General features: G+C 35.9%; 1 protein-coding gene across 2 annotated transcripts; it reads left to right on the forward strand.

Moving 5' to 3' along the window:
- The first annotated feature begins 3,403 nt into the window (after window positions 1-3,403).
- Window positions 3,404-27,591, forward strand: LOC105048838 (molybdopterin biosynthesis protein CNX1). 2 transcript variants are annotated; one of them, XM_010928308.3, is made up of 13 exons: window positions 3,404-3,894; window positions 4,714-4,840; window positions 9,128-9,258; window positions 11,950-12,051; window positions 12,134-12,217; window positions 12,374-12,601; window positions 13,028-13,218; window positions 19,005-19,109; window positions 19,196-19,519; window positions 25,589-25,746; window positions 25,846-25,952; window positions 26,843-26,899; window positions 27,122-27,591. In XM_010928308.3, the coding sequence occupies exons 1-13, from the start codon at window positions 3,703-3,705 to the stop codon at window positions 27,329-27,331; spliced, it is 2,016 nt and encodes a 671-aa protein (XP_010926610.2). In that variant the 5' UTR covers window positions 3,404-3,702; the 3' UTR covers window positions 27,332-27,591. The 2 variants fall into 2 exon arrangements, with proteins under 2 accessions (XP_010926610.2, XP_019707553.2); XM_019851994.3 differs by lacking the exons at window positions 3,404-3,894; window positions 4,714-4,840 and having other exon boundaries at window positions 9,192-9,258; window positions 11,978-12,051.
- The last annotated feature ends 279 nt before the right edge of the window (window positions 27,592-27,870 follow it).

Here is a 27,870-nt window from a genome sequence, read left to right on the forward strand (position 1 = left end):
TTGGAGTTTGAGATTGTCTAACATTTCTAACATATTATAATAATATAATAATATATAATAATATAATATATTATACTATATTATTATATATAATTATATTATATAATATATATTATATTATATTAATATAAAAAATATCATATCTATTATATTATTATAATAATATGTAATAGTAAAATAATATCATATATTATATTACAAATTGATATGACACTGAGAACATTATTTTGGCATGGACTTGATTTGGCACGCTGTCACTGGTACGGAGTAAATATCCATGCAACATTAGTTGTCTGAATTTTATAATAATCATCAAGGTAGATACATAAAATCTAACAGCAAATCATAGTGTTCAGGGTCATACATTGTACAACTGAGCTTAAACCATCATTCTTTCATCCTTTCATACATGTAAATCATTGAACAATTCAATATATAAACCACTCTACATTCAAGAAAATACAGTACTACATTATCACAACATACAACATACAAAATCAAAATACTACATCATTACAACACACAACACATAAAATCTGATGTAGTCTCATCCTTATGATCAGACTGGATAGCAGGATGATAGCGATGGATAGATGTGGATGGTCTAAAGGAGGATGGCTGACTGGAAGGAGGCTGACTAAGAGGAGACTGACTGGAAAGAGGTTGACTGGATTGATCACTTGAGAGATTCAAAACAAGAATATCCATCAGTTGGTCGATCCAGACAATATTCTATAAAACTGTAGCCAATCCAGTAGAAAGAATATTTTGTCTTTCTATCCCACATGATTTTCTCTATATCGCAGTTTGGAGCACTCTAAGAGTGTAAATAATCTTGCCTAGCTAATGTTGCATATCGGTATGAGATAAGCATCTCTCTAATTTTTCGATACGACAGACGAAATTTGAATGTTCTGTCTTATGTCCTGCACCGCTGAAATAAGATTATCTAATTTTTGCTCGAACGAAGAACTATATATGTCACTAGGATCCATACGTACAGTACTCTCTCCTGAAGATGAGGACTAAAGAATGGATACAACCTCCCGAATGATTGCACTGACCATATCTGGAGTCATTCTAACTTGATCAACAGGCTCCATACGCTTCGTAGATCTAGATCTGGAAGGTCCTGCTTCACTTCTATTAAATTGAGGTCTTTCTTCCTCAGCTTTCTCATGTTCTCTACTCCATCCTTTCTAGTCCACTCACCATCATCAGTTTTAAACCAATGCATTATGTGGAGGGCTCCTTCATTGATTTTGCTACCTCTGCCTGATTTTGTTGAATGTTCATTCTAAATCTTTACTCCATAATGTTTAAAGATGTGGGTTAAAATCATGGCATAAGGTAAGGATGTCTGTACTCTACCTACCGCTTCTTGCATAGTCTTGATGATCATTTTTGAAAGGTTGAGTGGGATGCTTGGACTACATGATACATAATTGCTAAGTCCTCTTTGTTACAGTATCAAATCCTCCTGCTCTAGTTTGTATAGTCTAGCAAACAATGATATGGAGGAGTCTCATTTCAATATTTAAATGTTGCCCATGAATTTTACAGAATTGACCGTGATCCTCTACCTCAAGAACAGTTTTTATTCTTACACTTCTATCTCCTTTACTGTCCCGTAAGTCACCTACGGTTGGAAGTTTTAAAATTTCTTCTAGTATTTTATCATCAAAATAAATTTTCTTTCCTTTCACTGAAGATGATACGGTATCTTCTTCAAATAAAATATTCTTATAAAATTCTCTAACTAATTTCATAAACATTGGGGCTTCACCTGTGCAAATGAATTTCCACCCCATAACTCTAATCAAGTTTGCAATCTCGAATCCCTCTGAATCTAAGAAATTCATATCAACAATACGAGCTGAGATAATATTTTTATCACTTACTGGAGTTCTTGGAGGAGATGATCTCAAAGGAGGTGATGAAGTTGGTGCTTCGCTTGCTCCTCTTCCCCTTCTGCTTTCACTTTTGGTAGGTGATCTCGAAGGAGGTGATGAAGTCAGTGCTTCGCTTGCTCCTCTTTCCCTTATGCTTTCACTTCTGGTTGCTCTTTGACGTTGGGGAAGATGCATCTTTGGAGCCATCTTTTGAAGGTTGGTCGGAGATGGAAAGAAGATTTTTGGTTTGAGATTTAAGATGCGAGTGGAGATAGTCTGATGGTTATGGAGATGGAGCTAGAGATTTTGAGAGAACGAAAGAGAAAGGGAAAGAAGATGAAGTCGATATTCTGAACGAGTTCGGTGCCTTGGGTCCAATGAATATAAAAACGATGGAACGAAGGCGTCTAAAATCGGAACCAATAGAATGGATGTAGGCGCCTACATCAGTGGGATGTAGGTGCCTACATCCCTATCGGCACCTACTTCCTATGGCACCTCCTCTTTTTCATGGCAATATTTCGATCAATTTTCGTGTCAACATCTTACCTCTTATTTGATCCAAGTTCAAATTAGCTTCTTCTATTTGATCCAAGTTTGACTTCTTCTACTTATCTTTTTCTTTTCCATTTTTCATTATAGGCAGCATTAGCATAACTTAATTGCACTGCCCTGTTGGGTCATGGGCATCATAAACACTCACTTTGCCTGTTAGGTCATCGGCATCAGCTCAGGTATACGGACAAGAAGATCAGTCATACGTGCAGATTTCAAAGTTCCTTCTATTTGATCCAAGTTTAAATCAGCTCTGATCAAAGTTCAAATCTTAGCTCTTTCAACTTATCTTCTTCTTTCCTATTTTCCAGACAGCAACACGAAGGCAGGATTCACCGTAACCTAACTGCACTGCCCTGTTGGATCACGAGCACCCAAAAACACTCCTGTTAGGTCACGAGCATCCGCTCCTTTTTAAGTCATTGCTGCCATGTAGGCATACAAGATACGTGAGAGAAACACTTCAACTTGTGTGAGAGAGTATTTGCCAACTAGTGAGAGAGTATTTGCCTAGTAGCGCCGATCCATCCAATAGAGGAGGATCCGACTGGAATCCAACGGAGCATATAAAGTCGCCATTTAGTAGGGCGATTTTGTGAGTCTCCTTGTGGAAAGATGGCTTTGTGAATCGTCTTTTGATAGGGCGGCTCATAAAGTTGTCCTTCCAAACCGCGATTTTCTCTTGGCTGACTCACCCCTCCCATATGGCACGAGGGTGGGCTAGTAGGCACCTAAAATCATCCTGTCATAGGGTGATAGGGCGATTTTTTTTTCGGACGGTATTTTTGTAAATATTTTTTAAAGAATATTATTTTTATAAATTATTTTAAAATTAATAATAAATTAATAAAAAATTAATATTTTTATTTCTAAATTTCAGTCTAACAGTACGTGCTTCCATTAAATTTAGAAATCTACCATACCATCGGGTTCAACAATTTATGGGGAACGGATTTAACATTCTAGGCTCGCCGGTGATTTTGGACGCACCAATGTGAGTTTACTGGTACGTGAGATTGATTATTAGGATTATTGCCGCCCACCTTCCCACCTCATCGTACTTCCGAATCTCGGTCCCAGTCTCGGCGAAACAGAGTTGGCTGTCGAAACAATCAGCATACTTTCCTCAAAGTCAAAGGGACGTTATCTCTCGAAGAAAAGCTGCAAGACGACGCGCATCGGAAAGGTAAAGCTTTACTGCTTTAGCCTCTTATCCGGAGAGTAGCCGCCGCCGCCGCCACTGTCCGTACCCCCGATGAGCCTGCCCCCATCGCCGTCGTCAACCTCCTCCGCCATGATCTCCGCCGAGGAAGCTCTCCGCATCGTCCTCAGCGTCGCCGAGCGCCTGCCGCCTGTCACCGTCCCGCTCCACGAAGCCCTCGGGCTGGTCTTGGCCGAGGACGTCTGCGCCCCTGATCCTTTACCACCGTATCGGGCCTCCATCAAGGTTTGTAGATCCACCTTCTGCCTCATGCCAATTCTTAAATCTCATGACTCGTTGGTTTCAAGAATTCTTGGATAAAAATATAAAGATTGGATGCTTTTTCTTGTAATTTTGTGAAATTGATGCTTAGATTAAGTTTTTAAGAAGTCTGTTTAGAAGATTGTGCGCAATGGGAAAGAATATCAATGGGATATTGAGCATTCAATTTCGCTATAGAAAAGTTCTATTTTGATTGATACAAATGGTCGAGCACCGTGAGTGCAGTTGTGAGGATTGGAAAAATATCGAAAGGAATGCTGATGCTAATGCAATCAAACTTCCACTTAGAAAATAAATCAACTTTCAAAATTGGAAAGTTGTAAAAAAGCTGATAAGATCATGATTTTTAAATTTAAGATGTCTAAATACAACCTAAATGGATGAAGCTTTTCAGATTTATGGCAGCATATATTCGTCAGATGAATTACCATCTACATTTACGAAACAATAAATAAAGAAAGTATCATAAGGGCGTAGGGGTTATGATAATTCCTTTTGGTCATCAATAATGATAACATCTTAAGTTTCAGATATCACAACATGGTTTTTTTGGGTATGCTACTAGGCTAATTGTTTTAATCCATGTAATTTTACTTTTGACTTGCTTTGGTATCATTTCCCCGATCCAATTATATTTTTCTTCTCCATATATATAAATATATAAAATAGTTTAGGCTTACCATTTTTCTTGGCTTTCATTCCTTTCTTGTTGTATAATTATGAAGAAACTATCTTTAATCCTTTTGAATTCAACAATTATCAAAGATGATACTGTTATTGCAGGATGGTTATGCTGTAGTGGCTTCAGATGGGCCTGGTGAATATCCGGTAATTACTGAATCAAGAGCTGGAAATGATGGCATTGGAGTGAGAGTCACTCCTGGAACTGTTGCATATGTGACAACCGGAGGTGATCGTACTTTATCATGATCTTTATCTTTTCAGCATTATATAATTCTGATTTCAGAAAATTTAGGTGGCTAGACAGGTGCCTTTTCTATGCAAATTGTGCAGATTTCAACACATTAATCTCAGACTTCTTTTGGAATTTACAGCAGAAGGAATTGAAGTATAACTTTCATTCACAATTCCTGCCCACACAAAATTAACCATTTCATTTCCATATTGATGATAAATAATCACTTTCTTTGCAAAGCTTTTTCATTAGAGATCAGTTAATGTAAAACTTTTGCTTTTCGAAGGAGCATGAAGGAAAAGGAGCATCCTTCATGTTGTTAATTCAAGAAATTTTAACAGAAGATTCTAAAATGTATTGCAAGAGTCTAAATATTTAACAAATATAGGTTTGAGAATCAGCATTTATAAGAGAAATCAAACTGACAAGATGTGAGTGAGTGCAACATGGATATTTACTCAGTAATTTTCCTTAATTTGTTCACCTTTTTCTATCTTTGCTTCTGAGCATGAGATCATAAAATCACGCTGTTTTACATTGTCAGATCATGAAGTGCAGAAGGTGTATTAAGAATGCTCTCTTGTTAGTTGTTTTACTAAAGAAACCTTGATGATGCTTCTTTTTTGACCTTAGTCCATGTCGGTCCTTCTGTTCACAGAACATTCATTTTCCCTTGAGTAATCAATGGACCAAGATTTTTGAACTTCTTTTCATATTGAATACAATATTCATTAAAGGTTAACAATGGAACTGTACTACGAAGATAATTTTCATTTTATTAACAAATCAATAAATTTCTTGGCAAGCATATTTTTGAAGGCCAATGAATTGGTTTTTTCAGGAATGTCTATTATGTTTATGCAAAATCTGTCATAAACTGGCAATGAGGCCTTATGGTACTCGATCCTTATCTGTTTGATAGACATACTCCCATTTTTACGAGATACACACCTTTTTGTTTCACGGGTTAAAGTGAAGTTTGGCATGCATGATATGGCATGGTGAGTACCACACATCTGCACGTGGCATTCACAAGATACTGGTTGAATGGTGGTGCTTGGTATGCAGCCAAGTTCCAGTGCATGACAAACAACATCTCGGCATGACATGGCATGGTACATATGGAGCTAGTGTCAAAATGGCATGCCACTAACTAGGGACGGAACTAGGATTTTAATGTTGAGGGGGCCAGACTACACTAAAAAAAATTGCATATAATATTTTTCAAACTAAATAATCAAAACATATTAAAATTTTCTAACAAAGATTAATAAAAATAATAAGAAATTGTCAATATCTTCTATTATTTCATAATTTATTAAAAAAAAGAGGAAGAAGTTTAGTACCTTCAGTTGTGGATCTTGAAAGTTGAAAAGAAGTTGATTAATGATTGGAAAGGGAAGATCAAAGCAAAAGGCACAAGTTTAATTTGGACTACAAAGAAAAAAAGATAAGAAAAATATATTAGAATCTTACCAGAAATATAAAATATATATTAAAAAAAAACTAAAGAAGAAAGAGGTACGTTTGTACCTGTAATGTTAAAAAATCATGCTTTGAATAGTATAATGGCCTTCTACATATTATCATGGACCATGATCCTATTGGAGGGTTGAAGCTTGAAGGTGAGGGCTGGATGGAGGACCCGAGACTACAATTTCTTATGGCCTTTGGGGTTCGCTCTGTGGGGATTGTAAAAAAGAAAATGAAGGGACAACTAGCAACTTACCTTGCTTGTGAATATTTTTTTCCTCTTCTGACAAGCTATTTTGTTGGCCCTTAACTTGCAATTATGGGACCAATTATGAATTACCAAAGTTGATATTTTTTAATAAGAATGGAGACTTACACGAGAAGTTTGTAGTCTTTGATTGTTTTTGAAAATGGCGCCTTTAGGCTCTAGTAATTTTTGACAATAGCACCTTTCTTACTTTCCTTTTTATTAGTTTCATAATATTTCTATTATATTTTTATAATCATATTAATCAAATCCCACATTCTCAGCTGTATTCCCACAACACGTTTAAGTTTGGAGGGGCCACTAAAATGAGCGAAGTCCTATATCCCGACATATAATATTGATTTTTTTGAAAGGTTTGGGGGGGGCCAGGGCCCCAACCCGCCCCCTCCTATCTCCGTCTCTGCCACTAACATGTGATATGCCAATCTAAGCTTTGGTCTCTTTATTTTTTTAATAAATTGTAAAATAGCTGTCTGGGATGATAAGGGCATTGCACTTCTCCAATTTTGGCTGGTGCATTGCATGTGCTTGATACTTAAAGATGTTGGTTGACTTGATTCCTATGATTCCTTTTGGATCTTAATATTGTTTTTTGGTAGATGAACTTAGAAGAGATTACGGATATATTTTAATGATGATTTCTGCGAACATATTCTTCATTATATGTTATTGTCATAAACCAGAACTTCTTAAGGAGATTAAATTGGTACAAGTGCATATAGGCCCTGAATTTATTTTGGTTTCCCTCCATCTTGTGCATTAGAACTTATCCAGCGAATGGCAGGATATTTTACAGTTTTACTAAATCAATTTAGCTCATTTTATGCTCCATTATCAATGATATCAAGATCTGAGAGTATCAGGTAATGTCTGATGTCAAGATTTGAAAGAATGAAGACTTAGAAATCTTGGATCTCTTTCTTTTGCAGGACAAGAACAAAAACAAATGTCTTTGGGGTCATTCACGACCAACTTTTAATTGGAATTTTATTTGGAAGCTCAACTCAAAACTGTGATGTCTTCTTATAGTTGTAGAAAGCTTAAAAAAGGGCAGCCTAGTGCATAAGGCTCCCACCATTGCAGGGTTTGAGGGGGGATATGTGTAGCCTTACACTCTTTTGTTAGAGTGGTTGTTTCCATTTTTTTAACCCCTGACACCCACGTTTCAATGGAGCAACCTTTCTGTTGTGCCAAGGTTTATCCTTTTATGGTTATAGAAAGTTTGCACTCTTTTGAATATTCTCTTTACTGCTTCATGGAGTTTAAAAAAAATGTCTCAGGTAGATCTGTTTCTAATTAGGGTACTTTGAGTTGAACTGCTGGTGGGTTCAAAGATTTTATTGATTTTGTAACTTATTTGCTAAACCACTCCTTTTTTCCCCATAGAATTCATGAGCAATGCAATCACAAGTAAGATTCTTATTCTTTAAAATGCCTTCTATAATCCTAGAAATTAAGCTTTCAGAAAAGTTGCTGTGTCCTTGATGTTCCTGTTATCCTCTTCTTTTACCTGGCATGTTTTGACAGTTCTGACTTCTCACTATTCTTTGAATATTCTATTTACTGCTTCATGGAGTTTAAAAAAAATTCTCAGGTAGATCTGTTTCTAATTAGGGCACTTTGAGTAGAACTGCTAGTGGGTTCAAAGATTTTATTGATTTTGTAACTTCTTTGCTAAACCACTCCTTTGTTCCCATAGAATTCATGAGCAATGCAATCACATGTAATATTCTTACTCTTTAAAATGCCTTCTCATAATCGCTTTCAGAAAACTTTCTGTGTCCTTGATGTCGCTGTTATCCTCTTCTTTTACCTGGTATTGTTTTGACAGTTCTCACTTCTCACTATTCTGATTTCTGAAGCTTCACCTTGAGTCTACCTCATTCTTTCCTGTCTTATTGAAATGATGTTTTGGAATCTTCTTTCAATTCTGGGGTAGTGGGGTTTAAATTTTTTCTGTTGTAGCATGGCCAGTGCAAACTTAAGGTGAAACTAGAAGTTCAGAAGCATAAAATAATTTCATTAAATTAACCTAGGAACTTTATATATTGTCACTCAACCACAGCTTGAAAGTTATATGCCAGATTATGGGTCATATAGATGTATATTATAGTGCAACAGTTGTGATGTGTGTCATCATCTCAGTTAATTTTCCTGAAAGATGTGCAACTATCTAATATGATAGACTGTTGTACATTTTTCTGCAAATTCCAACACAAATTTTTTGGTGGTTCCTTTTGTTCCATTTTTTTCTGTTTGAAATATTTCTTTCCAGAACTTTTAAGACCTAAAATATGAAACAGTTCCTTAGCAATTTGTGGTTGATATAAGTTGTTTGAGAATACTGGTAATATTTATCAAGAATATAAGATCATCCAAGTTAGATTTAAAAGAGAATTATGAGGTCGTACATGACACAAAAATGTTCTATCCCTTCCACTTAAATTAGATACCCTTTTCACTCTTGCATCAACATATTGCTTATGTTTCACTCTCCCTTTTCCTTTATCTATCTATTTATTTATTTATTCACATTTCAGGACCAATACCTGATGGTGCTGACTCTGTTGTGCAAGTTGAGGATACTGAAAAAGTGACTGACGCTTTAGATGGCTCAAAGAGGGTCAAGATATTGGTTCAAGTACTTCCAGGGCATGATATCCGTAATGTGGTATATTATTGTAACTCATTTAAGTTCATTTTTATGTTATTGTTGAAATTTATCAATGTAGTAAAAGCAACACTTCAAATCTACACTTAATTGTAACTAAATTTTCCTCTCTCATTTTATAAATATATTTGCTTCAGTAAGATTATAAGCCACTTCAAAATTACGTATCGGATCCTCCATCAGATTTCTAATGCCAAATCTATGTCCAAGGTTTTAAATCCTGTGGGATGGAGCTGTCCCGGCTTTCTCATGGAATGGAATGTTTGCCGTCCCGCTTCGTCTTGACACTTGGGATAGAGGATGTCCCAAGACGTCCCGATCGGGATGCTGGGATGCAAGCGGGACGGCCTGTCCCAACACATGGGATGGTATCCCATCCTAGTGTCCCACGGACATCCTAGGACGTCCCGCAAATACTTACCTTTTTTCTTATATTGCATGTTGTTTCTCCTGAAAGGAATGTGTAATGCATAGCCTATTGATGTCCTTTCTTACACTATGATTCTGAAATCCATCCCATTCTTCCCAAAATTACTTCAGCTTATCCTTAAGTTTAATGCTACTTATGGTGCTCTGACAATCTAAAAAAAAACCAGTCTATCACTTATTTTCTACCGTGAATAGTTTCATCTAAAATTTTTCTCATTTTATATTCCAGCTTGATTTATAGTATTAGTTTGCATGGTCTGTATAAGCTCCTAGCTGTTTTAGTTTCTTGTAAGCATGCAGTGTTCGCACTCCACATCTCTTTTTCCTAGTTCTTTACTCTTAGATTCCAAAAGTCCATGTCTTCTTTTGTGGGGCTAAATTTTTTCTTGCTTCTGGTCCATCTGATCAGAAGACTTTTGATTTTGCTCTAATTGGGCATTGTTGCAAAAGCATCACTTCTAAGCGAGCCACTAACTGCCACTAAATTTCGTAGATTGTTCATCATGATTAATATTAGTGAGGGTTTATCACCATTGGTTGATGGCTTAGTTATCTCTAGCCCATTTTTCTCAGTATACTTAGGGCAAGATTGTAGCGTTTGCTGACTGATGATAATCTGACTCTAAGCCATTTCCTACCATAATTCATGCATTGCTTGTAGACACTGACCCAGCGAACCTTTACCCACTTCTTAACAACTTTTTGGTTATGTTGATATTTTGCTTATCTGGCAATGCATTCACAGCAAATACTGAAAAAATGTTACTTTGTGATTTAAAATTCTTCTACAAGGTGCCATTAACTTAAAGTCAGCCTTCCATCGTTTTCACAGGTTCATGGGTATATTCAACCTGATCATGATGGGGCTTACATTGATAATAAAATTCTCTTCCATAAAACAGCAAGTTGGCATTTATAATGAATCATAACTTAATAAGAATCTATACCATAATATTATGTGTAGTTCTATGACCACTGCACTTGAACTTAGCCTCCTTTTGGTTTTTCTGATGTGCCTCGCAGACAATAGTTGGTATATGTGGGCCTTGCAAATGGGGGAGAGTGCGAGGAAGATATGATAAAATGAATACTAAAGCATAAAGCCAGAACTCAATAATAAAGATAAAAATTATTAGTAAATATAACATATTGTTGAGATTATAGATGGGCAATGCAATATGTTTATCATACAAATCCTTCTCAAATATTTTCAAGTGTCTTCTTGATCATCATTTAGATCACAAGTAAGTTTGAGCCTGAAATTTTTATTGCAGTGAGTTTGTGTGGATGGTTGCATAACAAGTTTCGGAAAGTAATTTCATGCTAGAAAAGGTCTTTATTTTTGCTTAGCAAAGGGTCCATTTTAAACATTGAGCTGGTCTGGCATCATGTTCTTCATGGTTTAGAGGTGGAACTATCCACCAAGGATTTGAGTCCAGTGTATGTTGGTGTATCACGTTGGTACTATACCATTTTGAAAAGATTGCTTAAGATTTGAGACACACTTGGGACGCTGCTTTCCTCATGGACTGAGACATCCCAACTGTGGTAACTGGGGTGGACTGGGACGGCTGCATCCTGTCACACGATGACTTGGCATCTTGGGACAATTTCTTTTGGCTTTGTTCCTTCTCTTCATTCTTATTGTTAATGGTTGTTCCATTTTTTCTAGTCTGTCAGGATACCATACCAACCCAGGACCAGATTGGATGGGCACACGGATTTTATCCTTGATTGCCACCTTTCCAAGCCTAGATTAGGAATGATTTCCCTGTTGTTTATGGATCCTCCTATGGGGGTAGAGGTTCTTTGTTGACATATCAGTCCTGGGCTCAAGTTTTTTTGTGCCACCGAATTATGAACTGCTGAGTTTATGTAGTGGCTTACTGGAATGTGTGAGGCTAGATCCACTATCTGAGATAGGAGAATAACTTGTTTTGGATGGTTGACCTCAGATATGACAAAATCTTCGGATAATTGGATCAGCTAGTCTATTATCTTGTTACATGGAAGTTTTATATAAGCAGTATTTTGCTTTGTCGATGTATTTGATCATGTTAGATAGCATATGATTTTCCATTTTTGTAAATTGTGATGCAGTTAGTAAAAGCACATATTCAGACATTTACTGCCAATAAGATTTTTAGAGCTAGAACTTGAAAACAGTAATCAGTTTCTGGTAAACAAGTTGAGGTTAATTGTTTTCTAGAATTTGCCGAATAAACAAACTGTTCCAAATTCTGTTATTAAATGACGAAACAGGGATTTGACATGGAGAAAAATGCCACAGTATTGAAGTCAGAAGAGCAAATAGGCAGTCCTGAGATCGGTCTGCTAGCTACTGTTGGAGTCACAATGGTGAAGGTATTCATGTTCATTTGGTTTTCGCATGAGTCTACCTGGATAAATGGATAAACTGGTACTAGACTGAACTTCTTGAGTGCAGGTATACCCTAGACCAACTGTTGCAGTGCTTTCTACGGGTGATGAGCTAATAGAGCCAGCGACAAAAACTCTAAGCCGTGGCCAGGTTGTACCTTATTGCTACCCTATAATTATGTAAGCTTCATAGCATTGCAAAGTCAGAGTATGTGCACTTCCTTCAGTTTATATGTGTTATGTAATCAGTCATCTGAGCCTTAAATATGCTGCAAATTTCTAATGGCGGTATTGTTCCATTTTGCAGATTAGAGATTCTAACCGTGCTATGCTACTAGCAGCTGCTATGCAGCAGCAATGTAAAACCATTGATCTTGGTATTGCTAGAGACAATGAAGAAAGTATAGATAAGATTCTAAATGTTGCCATTGATTCTAGTATTGATATACTGTTAACTTCTGGTGGTGTTTCCATGGGAGATAGGGATTTCGTTAAGCCTTGTTTGGCAAAAAGGGGAACCATTCATTTTGAAAAGGTATATCGGTGACTTATTTGTGTTCTTTTCTCTTTCTGCTGAAAAATCTTTTATATTCTAAAATGTAAAGGGAAACTTGCCATATATTAAGAGGGAACTTGATCAGGTGGGGTCATGGATTTTAAAATTCTTCCTGATTTTCTATGGACATTAAATAGGGTAAAACAATATGAAAAGTAAAAAGCATTATTAAATTGTAATTTGAATGTGAAAGAAAACACCATAAGGGCATAAGAATCTCATTTTCCAATGACCGTAGTTTGTATATGTCATGTCCAAGAAACAAACATCATGATTAATAATTCCATGCATATATGTGCCACCATACAATGTTCATGTAGGTTTGAAAACCACCAGTTCTTAATTAGCACTCTAAACAGTTGGCGAGCTTTTACCAATAGCTTTGCTTTTTGTGAAATTCTGCAGGTACTCATGAAACCTGGGAAGCCCCTGACGTTTGCACAGATTACTATTAAGTCAAAAGAGAACAAACTTGCTAAGCCTGTCCTTGCATTTGGTTTGCCTGGAAATCCTGTGAGCTGTTTGGTTTGCTTCAATCTTTTTGTGGTCCCTGCAATTCGGCATCTTTCTGGTTGGTTGAATCCACAGCTGCAAAGGTTGCTGTCATTCTATGTTATACTTTAGAACTTCTATTTATTTATTTATTTTTTTCGCATTACATCAAGTTGTTCTAGATGAAACATAAGATCAGCTGATGCATCATTTGAGGCCATCATGCTACTTGCAAGCACATGTGCCCTGTAACAGCTAATAACTGATGCTCATCACCGCTTCGGGACTGATTTGTGCACCAAATTGCCCAAGCCAGCCCAAAATGGACCAAAGCCAGCTGCCTACTTCTTGGTACTGCTTGTTGGTGCTGTGTTGGCTAGTACCTTGTATCAGTTTTGTACCTACTGCAGTATGTACTGGACTGGCCAACGACCGATATGGGCCATATCTCAATTTTTAAAGCCTTGTGTAGCCCAGTTCTGTAAAATATTTGAGCTATGTGATCTCTGGAAGAGCATTCCACCTTTGTGTTGATCATTCTTTATGCACCATACAGTAATTTCATAGATGAAATGCATCCAAAACGATTGGGCAACTCATGTATCCATCTAGCCAAATGTGTTACCTTCTCATTCATTAGAACATAATACAAATAAAATTGACTCTTCGATTCCTATTGTTCAAGTCCAGCCTTTATGGTGTGTAGCAATTGGTTATTTGTAATCTATGTGCTAATGCTTTCTATCAGTTGGTGCTATACTAAGATGATACAATGAGCTTCTCTTATGATATGCAAGATATTAATGTTTATCATGCTATTCTTATATAATTTCTTGTTGTATGAGTCAATAAATTGATGGTATTCTTGATGTATCCATGACAAAGGACCTTGGGGATTAGGGTCACTAACTATCAATGCTAGGTCAAAAGGGTCGACACTTGTTAGGGTTTTCAAGGATCTAGGATTTGCTGTCGCACAACAGACTTCTGAATATGCTAGATGAGCATGAGTAGGAGGATGCATGAGGGCATTTGTTTAGTCCTACATTGGTTATTTGCTGGGAGATCTTAGATACTTATATAGGGCTAAGAAACCTAAATAACACCTTTTAACTAGTCTTTTTGGATGAGATCCTAGATCATTACAAATGTTATGGGAGTGGACCCGGTCCATGACACATATGCACTAGGGGACATTGCAGCACAAGTCTATTAAGATTGGACATAGGCTGATTGTGGTGTTTGTGATCATATTTGACTGGATTTGGACCCTCAGCCTAGCGAGGATGCTAGGGCTTAAAACAAAGTATGTAAGGAGTCGTGTGGGCATGTGTCTAGTTCCACATTGGTTACTCATTGAGGAGATCTTAGATATTTATACAATGTTGAGGAACCCAAATGACATATTATAACAAGACTTTTTTGGATGAGGTCTTAGGTCATCACATTAAGTTTCTAATTTATAATGGAGAAAGGATAAACAAAGTCTCCAAAGGTTTCCGGGGTTCGTAACTAATGATGGAGATTAGTCTTTGGGTTTTCATAATAAGGCTTAAAAGGATTTTTAAGGAATTTATAATAAGAAGCCAATGGTATGGTGCACGGGTTTTCTAGGTTTGAGTGATGAACAGGTGTAACCAATGCTAAAGGCTTCTTCGGTCTGAATTAGACATAAAGGTCTTCTAGGGGTTCCTGTAGGATCAAGACTCAGTTATAAAAGAAGCACTGATGCCAGAATGTGATAACCATACTAGAAAGGGCTCCTTATATCTGATCAGTGGTGCAGTAAATCGATAGCAATAGGTGATAAAGAAACTGGAAAATAGAGAGAGAAATAGGAATAGAAAAAAAAATGATTAGAGATCAAATAACCATGCTGGAATGTGGTACCCATACTAGTCCTTTCTACTTCATTTTAGTCTGAAAAATTCAAAATCAGTCCCTAGCAACAAGTTATACCCTTTATATGGACCAGCATCTGGCCCTCGGTCTTGCATTTTGGGGTCCTAGTTTGACTACAAATTTGTATATAAAGAATCAAACTGTTACTGTTTTTAGTAGCAAGAACAGTGCATGCTATAGTGATACTCTTTTCTATTATTGATGATCTACTAAAAGGAAGGGCATTACCCAGTTATGGGCCCTGGGAGGCGCAAATTAAGGACAGACCTAACTTTCAAATGGGTAAAAAAAAAAATCTGGCATCAAATAGCTCCTAGAATACCTCATGACTCATGAGTGTGCCCTATAATATCCCTAGACTTGCTCCAAATGACCATATACAGTGCTCTAAACATTAACTTTTGTTGGCAGCTTGGCTTTGAAATCGCACCCGATTGCTGACAAAAAATTAATCTCTGGAATCCTGTATATAGTCATAAATCTGTCTTCAAGTTACCACTCTAAGTTTAACTACAAGTTTGTAACTACAAATTAAGTTTAACTAGACTCTTAAGTTTGACTACAAACAATAACCCCTCTATATTGGCTTTCTGGGTCCAAGTTTAACTACAAATTTGTAAATAAAGAATCAAAATCGTTACTGTTTTTGCAGAATAAATAGTGCATAATAATGTATAGTAACAAGACAGTAATATTCTTTCTTATTATTGAATAACCTACTTGTGGTGGCGAGGGGGGTGATCTGGCATCAAAAGCTCCTAGAAGACATCTTGAATATGCCCTCTAACATCCCTAGACCTTCTTCAAATGACCAAGTACAAGATTCTAAACATTAATATTTTGTTGAGAACTTGGCTTCAAAATTGCACCCAATTGCCAGATCTGTCTTCAGGTAACCACACTTGATGCCTATGCAAGATTATTTGTCTGGCACCTGGGTAAAATTCCTTAAGAAGAATATTTAGATATTAGAGAGGTCAAATGTAAATGCATTCATGTAACATTCCTTCATGCAGAGACCTTGTAGATCATATCTAAAAATTTCATGTTGCCACTAACATCTTTGGATAATGCTTGTGAACTTTTGTGCCTAGAAATTATGCCCCAAATATTGCAATACAAAAAAAAATTAGTGATAGCCTTGCTAAAGTGGAATCATGCATTTACTAATTTATTTCCTAGCATTGAAAAATCATGTTTTGGAAGTTCCTTACCTATGCATTAATGTTTGGAAGCAATATAGTTAGTGAGCTAAAATATATTTAGGTCATAACATAGTTTGAGAATCTAAACTATTGATAACGAGACATCTTAAAACACATAGAAACCAAGAGTCATTTGATTTCGATTCTTCTAAAGAATCCAAACTATTAATCAGATAAAAATACAGTATTATACTATTAAAATTATCCATTACTATATCCAGTTGATAGATAGGTAAGAAACCTCCAAGGTACATGGTTTTGGGGTCTAGGCAATTTAAACATTGTAGATACTGATCAACAATGTGAGCTTGCATTGTTTTTTTGTTCTTTTGCATAGGATGAATTTAGAGCCATATACTTCCGTAGCATCTTAGCCAAGGTTTGCAAAGCCAACCCAAATCATCCTGTTTGGGGCATATTGAATTAGACCAGTGTGGAACTAGGTCAATTTGCTGGTTTGGTTAGGACTTGGTCCAAACTAAGCGGAGCTGCCTGCTTCCACTTGGCATGACTTGGTTAGAGTTGGTTCGTGGATCTCCCATGAGTGAAAAGGGAGAAGGCACGCTGATGCCTTTCTCCTCTCCTTTTGCTAAAAATGTGGAGGAAAGGGTGGGAAAATGAGGCAAATAAGAGGAGAAGGGATTTTTTGTGGTTTTGAGCTCCAATCTAAGGCAAGATCAGATATAATCTCCACCTCTTCTTAATTATTCTCTTTCTTTTTTGTCTTTTTATGTCTAAAATAGACTGAAAAATGGTAAAATAAGGGGAAGTCTTGCCAAAATTTTATATTTTGGCATGATTTTGTGATATGATGTAGATGTAAGGGCCTCTTATGCATGAAGAAGAAATCATAATTTTTTCTTTGATCATGTAATTCTTTAGATTAAAAATATTTTCTTGGTTTAAAAATAATAGTAATAATTTAATGTTTAAAAATTAAGGAAAATTGGTAGCATGTTTAAGGGCGTGCATGGTATATGTTATCTTTTTTTGGGAAAGCAATTTCTTGAATTTTGTTATAGCTATGGCTATTCAAACCTAAGCCCAAATTCAAATAAATTCAAAAAATTGAGTGGTAAGTAAGCATATCTATGGTTTAAAAAAATATGCAGTACCCTTTTAAGGTTCCATGTTAATGCATATTTATAATTAATATTAGTTTTAAAAATTACAAATATTAAGATTAGAATTCTATATAGATAATTTACAAGTATATTCTGAAGTAATTCAGCTATTTTTGCATTAAAAAAATAAGTTATCAAGTTTTTTTTTTAAATATTTAATAACTTAAGAATCATTAATTCAACTAAAAATCACAAAAGATATGGCAGTGTAAAATGTTAATATTTAGGACAACATGCATATTTTTTATATTATTTTATAAATTACTACATGTATTAGGTAAAATTAAAAATATAAAATTCACCAATATGTTTAAAAGTTACTATTTTTATTTTTTGAAAAGGAGTGGATCTACTTTATATAATTCATGGTAATGAATGAGGTGATTTATTATGTGTACTCGTCAAGCAATCATATAGTCTCTATGACCAATATGTCATAAAATAAAATTAAAGCAACCTAAATCACATTTCCAAGAAATCCCTAAGTCTTAAAATAACCATAATAATAAAAAAACAAAAATAAATAGTGAATTAGTGCCATACGGGTATGCTTTTGCATGCAAAATGTGGTATGGTATTGTATTGCCTGATACCAGACCAACATGGTAACTGGTACCAAGATTGTGAAGCTTGGTTCTAACTTTACTCTCTGTTTATATGTAACATGTATCTATTTGTTATTTAGAGGCCTTCTTGCTTCAACAACCATTACATAATGGAAATAACAGTCACATCTTGTGGTTTTGTTATTCACATGAATAAAAAATATAAATTTAAAGATCTCAATTTCAGTATTAGGAATAAAATATAGTTTGTGAATGATCATTGTTATCTGACAGTTATTTTCCATAATGGAAATAAACTGAGGTTTGTAGTCTTGGCACCAGACTCCATACTGGTAACTTACCAGCATCAGTTGGTTGGTATGGTGCACTCCTGTTGAGAAATGATATATTGCTGGAGTCAGCATAACAGCTATACCACGTATGTTTGATGCTAAACCTTCATACTGGCATTGTACCAGCTTGGTAGGGAACATCTCATACCACCTTTTAGGGGTTGCTAACCAGAAAACCTTGGTTATAACAGTTTGCATTTCAAAAAATTTTAGTCCAGGGCAGTATAACAGAGGCCATTTCCTTTATAATAATGAATAATGACTTCATAAGGGGTCTTCTATTAGGGTATATCAACATTACTGAAACCTTTGTCATGATAAGTATAACAATAAATAATGAAAACATTTTTAGTGGGCATATAATTTCAGTATTTTTTCTTTTTTTTCTTTTGTCATTGGTTTAGTAAATTGACAACTTTTGTCAGTCTTGATGTAATGAAATTAATCATCTGGTTTTGATGAATAGTCCCCCCCTTCTGTTACACTTGATGGCCATGTTAAATAAGATTCATTGCATTAAAACTTAACTGCCGTTATAATTTTGCCATTTGGTTTTTCTTATTATTTAGTTTATTTTTGCTGTCCCCCAATTAATTTCAACATACTTAACCATTTCTTATCTGGAAAAAATAATGGAAACAATTTGTTTTGTAAGATGGACCTCGTAATATGAGTGCCTATGCTGCAACTCCTTATTGTCTATGTTGTTTAGAGCATCCTCTTTGGACACAACCTTAAATATCATGGAACTGTTTGTCCAGAGTGTCTGCATGCCTTGCGCAGCCTATAAGGACAGACCCTCATCGTCCTGAGCATCACCGTGCCATAATAAGATGGGAGCTTGATGATGGATCTGGTGGACCTGGGTAAGAAATATGATTGGTATAGGGTTTGAAGAGTGAAACTCAAGTTTGTTTCTTAAAAGACATACATATGTTTTTGTTTCTTGCAGTTTTGTCGCTGAAAGCACTGGCCAACAAATAAGCAGCCGTCTTCTTAGCATGAAGTCTGCGAATGCCTTGTTAGAGTTGCCTGCAACTGGGCAGATACTCACAGCTGGAACTTCTGTTAGAGCTATTCTGATTTCAGACATAAGCAGCTTTCCTCTGAGTAAGATGGCTGATGGCATGGCATCTGTATCATTTCATCAAGGATACGGTATTCAAAGTAATATCACAACTACACAACCAGCTTTGGCATCTCAAGCATCGAAGGTTAAAGTAGCAATTCTTACTGTGAGTGATACTGTTGCATCAGGTGCTGGCCCTGATAGGAGGTAATTGTATACTGCTTTTGTTATTGAGTACTTACTGGAATTGTGACTTTCCATCGTTGCTAGCTATATGAATGGTCTGTATTTTAGATCTCTCTCATCCATATATAATGTCATCACTACTGCTCTCTTTAATTCTTGTGACTGTGTAGGTAGCCTGGTCGATCATGTACAAGATTATTCTCGTGACTTACTTTTATCATCTGATATAAAAACATCGATATTCAGGACCCATCACAAACAGGCCATTTCCAATATAAAATTATCAGCTTTGTACTGGTTGATGAAAGTTTTCAACTAGATAATAGCAACAATGGTCATTTGACTGGACAAGATCAACCATCAGATTGATGAGTCTATACTCTGAAATGCTATTGGGATTGTGATCGAGTCATAAAGCTCCATGTAACGTTGCTTTTGGAGTGCCAAAAAAGCACTTCTTGGAGAGACTAAAGTGCTTTGCAGTGATTTTGGGGTGTTCAGTAAAAATTTTGAAATAGCTTTCTGGCTCCTTCAAAAGCTGAAAATAGTCTACTACGGAGCAAAGCTCCACTTTGAGATATATTGAAAACTGTTTTTATTTTAATAAAAATTTTTCAGTACAAAATTGTTGTTTATTTTATTATTTAGATTAAATATTTAAATAAATAATTTATAACTTTGGAATACTTTATAATAACAGTTTTTGATGGTACAAACAATTAGATAATTGAAAGTACTATGCAATATCCTTAATTGTAATCTATTGTTACTAAAAGCACTTTCTTGGTTTGGTTACTGAATTGATGTTCAAGTTCCACAACACTTTAGAAATGTAGTTACCAAATAGAAAAAAAATTATTAAAAGCTGTGCTTCTTAAATCTATATAGTTGAAAGCTCCACTACCTACAGCAATGCCAAATGGGGCCTGAATGGTCAAGGGGGTTAGGAGATGGATCAGGCCATGGACTGACCCATGGATTGCAAGATTCCTTTTTTCTTAGTTACTTAGAAAATTTTAAAATCTAAAAATGTTAAAACTGAAAAAAGGTCAATTATAGAGTAGATAAGTGAAGAATACAATACAATACATATGAGAATTCTAGCTTCACTGTTATAGCATGTCTAATGAGGCAAGTATCATTAATAATTATTTAGAATATTTGTATACAATTTACCAAGGTTTTAAATCTCGTGGGACGAGGGTGTCCTGGTTTTTCCATGGAATGGGATACCCTCTTGTCCTGCCCCATTTCGATGACAAGCCTAATCATGCATCCTGGTCGATATCCCCTGTCTTTCTTCCCTTCTTTTTTTCCTTTCCTTTTTTCTTTCTTTTCTTCTTTCTTTCCTTCATTCATTCTTTCCTTTTCTTTTTCTTTCTGTTCTCCCTTCTTTCCTTCTTTTCTTTCTTGTTCTTCACCCTTTCTTTCTTTTTGTCCTTTTTCATCTTCTTTTCTTTCACTTTTATCTTTTCTTCATTTTTCTTCCTTTCTTTTCTCTTTCTTCTTCTCACCTTGCATGGATGGGTTTCGGAGTTCTGACCCCATCCAGATCTAGTTTTCTCACAAGAACGAGATGGGATGGCCAGATGTTTCCCATCCTACCAGGACCTAAAAGCTTGCAATTTATAACTTCAATTATCCGTGTAAGCAGAATATTTTAGGAGAAAAAGAATCGGATTTTAACAAGTGATCGCAAAAATATAAAAATTTTACATCTCGATCTTAATTCTATAAACTCTGCAATTTTAAAAACAATTACTGTTTAGAAGTCAAAAACCCTAACTGAGCCAGCTAATTTTCCATGCTTGGACTTATTAGATACAAGTAGTACTTCTCAAAACCATATAGATATGGTTCAACTAATCATATAAAATGAACTTTCAGATAATATGTAACTAGCATGATCAAGTTGGCTTTCATGATCCAAGGTGTTGTATGATTCATGATATAGATCTTGATCTTATTTGCCTAGCTTATCCTGATCCAAGGATGAGATCCTGATAGTTTAGGCCTTTAGAATGTTTTTGATCTGATTGTGGTATCATAAGATTTTTACAACAATATACCTGTCAAACTAGGAGCAATCAGTCTAACTGAATCTTACCCTTTGTTTTTGATTGAGAGGGTAGGAAAATTGTTATTATTATTTTTTTAAAAATAATGTTTTGTTAGGCTAAATACAGTGGTCTTCATTTGTTTTTCCATGTTTCTGATTGCGACAGTCATCATTTGGGATCCATTAGAGTTATTCTTATGTCATGCTGTCTTCTGCCTCTCCTATCAACCATATGTTGGGGTAAAATTTCCAAGCTTCTCCTAAACAATATAATAAATATTATTTAATATTTTTCAGATGTAACTGAGTTATTAACTCCATATTTTAATTTTATTCATGAATAATGGACCTTGGCTTCATTGCACGAGGAATTCATTCTAGTCAAGAACTTCAAGTTTAGCTTATAGGTTACCCAGAAAGAAGATACAGAAGTTATTTACTATCATGGATGTGATGATTGAAGTGATTCCATCATGGTGTCCTACACTCAAGAGCTGAATGCTGCTCGTGGTTTTCTTTTTATGCATGCCACCGCTCTTCATTGGGAAAGCAATGAAATTTTGGCCATAAGTCAAACATATGTTCTATTCTGCTGGGAAAGAAAAGAACCTTTTGTCTATTTCTCTCCCATTCTATTGATTAAAGGTCCATTTTCCATGTTTATAATAAAAAATGACCTTTCTTAGAGGCGCACTTTAATTTTTTTCTGCACAATTAGTTCTTTCATGCACTAGCTCAAACATTACTTAGTATTCTTCTATGTTTAATATTTAAATTTCTTTTCTATCTTGTCATCTGGAGATAGATACAAGCTTTGATGTATATGTAAATGTTTCTCCTCTACCATGATCCAGTGCATCTTGCTATTAACAGATTTTTGCAAGACATGCGTTTACTCAGCATGTTTCAATTCAATGATTTGAATAAGATTATGTTTTTGTACAATACAGTGTCCCTTAAATTTTGTGATTCATGTTTTTTATGTTTTGCAAATTATGTTAAAGGATGAGCAACAGAAGCATAATTATAGCAGATTGGCCAGAAAAGGTACCATCTTGCATTTTGTTGCTTGAAGTTCCATGAGCACCAAGTTTAAATATTTTAGTATGAGGATATAGGACCATTAAAGTGAACTTTTATGAATTATTGAACAATTGTGACTAGCACTGGCATGTAAGGTGAAATGTAGATGGTTGTGGTGCATATGAGATGATATATGGATGCTTGTGTTTTTCCCATCTGATTAAAAAATGTATATCTTATTATTTATGTAACTTGATAAATATGCTGTAAGTTCTAGCAGGTGCACTTCCTGTTTCTTTCCCTAGAGTAAGTGAACATGTTGATTAAAAGTAACAAGTGGTTATAGAAGTGGGTAGAATGGTGGAGTCTCTGCAATTTCTGCTCAGTGCCTTGGATTTATATAAAAAAAAAAAATTTGAAAAATGGAAGTCGCACTACAATTCTCATGACAGGTGACTCAAGGAGTCAATGATATAATTATACTGATATGATAAGAACCTCTTGCATTGTTATTCTGGACTCATCCTTGATCTTGAATGCTTGGAAGATTTCTTGTATCTGTAGCATTAGCCTTTGCTTGATGGGGTTTTGCCCATCTTTTCCTCAAAATTTTAAACAAAAGGGAAAATCAGATTATCTTTAAAATGCATCATTGATAACTTCCATTTTTTATTATTTGGTGTGCTTAATATTACTTTTTGTGATTATTGTGTTTCAAGTTATGCACAATTCTAGGTCTTCTCCCCTTAAAATTTGTGACACAAATGTTGAAGTATCCTGAGTGCCTTATGCACCTTCTGAGTGCCTGTTTAGAGGTGCCTCCCCCATGTTGAGGTGAGGTACTATGCTAGCTTCTAGCAGCAGGAATCTACAGCCTAGGATGGTGCTCCAGCTTTGAAATCTTCATCTAAACTTCCACTTCTTAAGCATTCTTGCTGCACCTTGCACCTTATGTGTGCCTTCAACAACAAGAGTACTGTTTTGAAGATTATCCAATAGCATGGTAGAGGTACTGGCAAAATGTGGTTTAGTTTAGTACAAATCATCGTAAAACTTTGATGAAACATGAATTAGTATGGTCTATTTGATTGAGATGCATCTTCAAGTTACACTATGGGTAAAATGATTTCATGGTAACTAAGCTATGGCTTCTGAACCTATGTTTCATGAGACGAGCAAGCATGCAGACTTAATGTTACTTGAGAGAATTTTTGGAACTATAAAAGTCTGCACTTGTCATATAGTATCTTGTGATATAATATCTTTGATTCAAGCTGTTGATCTGTTCTTTATGTACCTTGACCAGTGAAGTTATTGGAATTATTCAATGGACTAGAATGCTTTGCTATCTAAGTTGACTTGAGGTGGAGTTGATGACGAGATGGATAGACCAAGATTTGCAGAACTGTCCCGAACCGGCCAATTCAGAGCGTACCAAACTGTGCTGGCACCAGACTTGGACGATTCTAGTGTTCGAAATGAGAAAACAGCGAGGAGGGGGAGAGGGAGAAGGAAAGAGAGGAAAAGAGAGAGAAAGGGGGGAAAAGAAGGAGAGGGAGAAGGAGAGAGGGTGTCCAGAGGTTGCCAGAGGGCTGTAGAGGCCGTCGTGCTATGGTCGAGCCCGATGGAAAGTTTGAGTGAAGTCTTGATCCAGATAGGGGCTTTGACCTTTGTTTCATTTTTTATTTTGGCTTTTTCGGGTGAAGTTAGCAATGGTGAAGGTAATCCTTCGGTAGCCTTTGGAGGCCTTCTCTTTCTCTCCCTCTCCCTCTCCTCCCACCCTCCCCCTCGCCTCGGTTCCAGCACAACGAACCTTTGGTTAGACCATAGATGGTGGTGGTTTGTTGATTCATAAAGCTAACCAAGGTCTTCCCTAGATAAAATTTGGTAACTGGATTCTGGCACAATTGAATGAGGACTTATATTTAATCAGCAACCTTCTCTCTCTCTCTCAAAAAAAAAAAAAAAAAAAAAAGGATCCACCATGGGGTGCAATACAGTAAAGTGATGCCCAAATATTGGTTACCTTGCTCACCAGGAGCTGTAAAGTAGTGCCAGCCAGTTTTGACAAGGTCCTCTCTTTGCCATCGTTCCGGTCTTTCTTGTTCCTCCTTCCTTCTGTACCGTGTTTTAAGCAAGAAGTGTTTAAAGTATCTACTCCTTTGTAAGAGGTTGGAAGATTTGATCTTAAAAGCTAATGCAGTAATACTGGATCCAAAGAAGCTAGCTATTGAAAATTTGGGGGTGTGTAAAGGTGGGAGATCTCCTTAGAAATTGGTATATATCTTTTGAAAATTAAGAGACACCACAAGTTGCTGGTATTTCCTTTATTGCTTTGGATTCATTAAATTGGAGGACTGCATTGCTGTGGACAAGTTGGCATGTCCCCTATTTTTTGTTAGAACTTTTTGTTGTTTTCGAGCCACAATATCTTATTATAGGTTGTAATCCTTTATGCATTTTTGTTTCTTTTTTCTGTTTTAAAGGAGAAGATTCTTCACTTGTACAAAATATGCATCCTGATAAGCCTCTTTTCTTTGGATCATTATTTCGAAGTGGTCACATACAAGATGCAAAATGAAGCATGGTTGAGTTACCATTGCTCTTTGCAAACGGTGGCAACATCGCAACAGTTGGCAACAAAACAACAGTGAATACTCTACAAATTTCCTTGTGCATAGGATCCACCTGGAACCAATCCAGTTGTATTTATAATTTTATATAATTCTGTTTGACATTATTATGACTTATAAATAATGCAGGAAACATGGTCCCACTTTTGTTTTGTTAGCTTCTCCGCTCAAAATAATACATGTACTTGTAGTAAACCCTAGCTGCTTTTTTTTTTTTTTTGGAAAACTCACTTTTGTTTTGTTCCTCAAGTAGCTTCTCTGCTCAAAATAATACATGTACTTGTAGACTTGTAGTAAACCCTAGCTGCTTTGTTTTTTTTTGAAAACTCATATTAAGCTATGGTTATTTCATGCACATCAACTCCGTGTCTGCAGTGGCCCAAGAGCGATTTCTGTTGTGAACTCCTCTTCAGAGAGTCTGGGAGGAGCACATGTGGTTGCTACAGCTGTGGTTCCTGATGAAGTAGATAAAATCCAGGATGTGCTACAAAAATGGAGTGATGTTGATAAAGTCGACCTCATTCTAACTTTAGGTGACATTTTCCTTTTAATTCCGAAATAAATCTGTGTTCTTATTCATGCTTTTTCATTCTATTTAGTTGACTATTTCTTATTATATTGTTGTCTAAAAGGTGGCACTGGCTTTTCACCAAGAGATGTAACACCCGAAGCTACAAAGGCTTCAATAGAGAAAGAGACGCCTGGTCTTGTGCTTGTGATGCTCCAAGAGAGTCTCAAGGTATCATCACGTTTCATGTCAATGTGTCAACAGAAGTTTGAAAAGAGTGTGTTTTGTAATGCATTTATGCTTCATAAACCCTAATACTAAAACCCTATGGTTATTCTCTAACATTGCATTTTTCCCTGTCTATTCCAACTTAATCAAAAGAGAATCTGACTTTATGAGTGATCTTTTTTTGTGAAATATCTTTTTGTTCTCATGTATTATGCCAAAATATTTCGAATGTTTTCAGTACTTTGTTCTTTTATTTACTCACTTAATCTAAATATTCCCAAATTTTCATGGAATTACATATATCTGCAATTGGTGGCATGACTTCTTATTTTGAATTTGTTACTATGTCTATATAATATTTCACATGCACACAAACTTGGTGAATGACCATTATGTTGGGCCACCATAGAAAAGTGTATATGGTTGATGACAGAACAAACTAAATTGCAGCTTTTGCTGCATGTTCTTTTTGGTCAAGTTTGTAGGTTTTTATGCTTCTCTTGAAATGTTTACCTGCAAATGTGCATTTTTTTTTGATAAATAAATGCTGGGAATCATAATTTGGTAGGTGACTACAAAATTCTTGAATTTGTTCGTTAAAATCAAAGTTTTACCTACTAAGAGTCATTTAGTCATGCCAAGCGGTATTGTATTGTACTGGTATGGCATAGGTATCCTAGATGGGCTTGACATGGTACGATATTGAGTGCCATACCATAACTTGCTTCACTATACCAGTAAGGTACCAGTATGTGAGCTGATACTAAGACGTAAAGTCTTGATTCCAGTTACATAGAAGCATATTTTTCTTATTCACATTGTCCCTTTATTTTGCTAAGCTTATAGTCAGACTGCTAATCCATGACAAAATGCATTGATTTATGTGAGAACAGGTAACACCATTTGCAATGCTCTCTCGGGCTGCGGCTGGAATCAGAGGATCGACATTGGTAATTACATGGATCTGATCCTTGTAGTTCTTCTTCCTTTTGCACTTTTTTCTTGACTGCTTCACTTTCATTCCTTTTTTTCTTTTAAATGTTTCCTAGCTTCAGTTTCATTCCTTTTTTTTTTTTTAAATGTTTCCTATCTTGTGCTTTATTTTCTTGACATCAGTTTTCGAACTATTGTGCTTGCCATCTTAACACAATTTTTCTCTTTGCAATACTTAGATTATCAACATGCCTGGTAATCCCAATGCTGTTGCTGAGTGCATGGAAGCCTTGATGCCGGCACTTAAACATGCTTTAAAGCAGATAAAGGGGGATAAAAGAGAGAAGCATCCTCGCCATGTTCCACATGCTGAAGCACAATCAGTGGACCAATGGGAACGTAGCTTTAAGGCTGCAACCGCTGGTTCCGGATGTTCATGCTCACATTGACACTCATCAAGCAGATGGTATACATAGAATTTTGCTGCCATTTCATGTTAAAGACTTCTGTAGAAGGGGCAAATCAATGATGATTTAGGAGCAAAATGTTGGTGTGTAGGCCATGTAATTAGCATTTGCATGGAGAGAACCTTTGGTGGTGAGTAATCCTATACAGTAAAGAAATGTACTTATGTGACTTGAGGCCATATTTTGGAGGACTACAGTTTATCATATTTAATGGAAAGGGGCAATGTTTTCATGTTGGTTGACACCTTTCTTGAGGGACTTCTGTTGCTTGGTCCTTTGTATGTGGATCAATTCAAGGAAATGCTTGCAGTAACTATTCCTATTGTTTCTTTGTTGCTTTGCATGATGAAGCCGCTTGCTTTCCTTGAATGATGGAAGAACTTCGTCTTTTAGGGCTTGTTTTTATGATCTAACATGTTATCATGGATTATACCATGCAAGATGGGGCCAAGAAGGAGTTAGAAAGAAGGCAGCGCGGGAGAGAGAATATTTCTCTTGTCAGGGAAACTTTGGCCGTAGAA

Source organism: Elaeis guineensis, chromosome 7 (genome assembly GCF_000442705.2).
Source record: "Elaeis guineensis isolate ETL-2024a chromosome 7, EG11, whole genome shotgun sequence".
Classification (NCBI taxonomy): Eukaryota; Viridiplantae; Streptophyta; class Magnoliopsida; order Arecales; family Arecaceae; genus Elaeis; species Elaeis guineensis.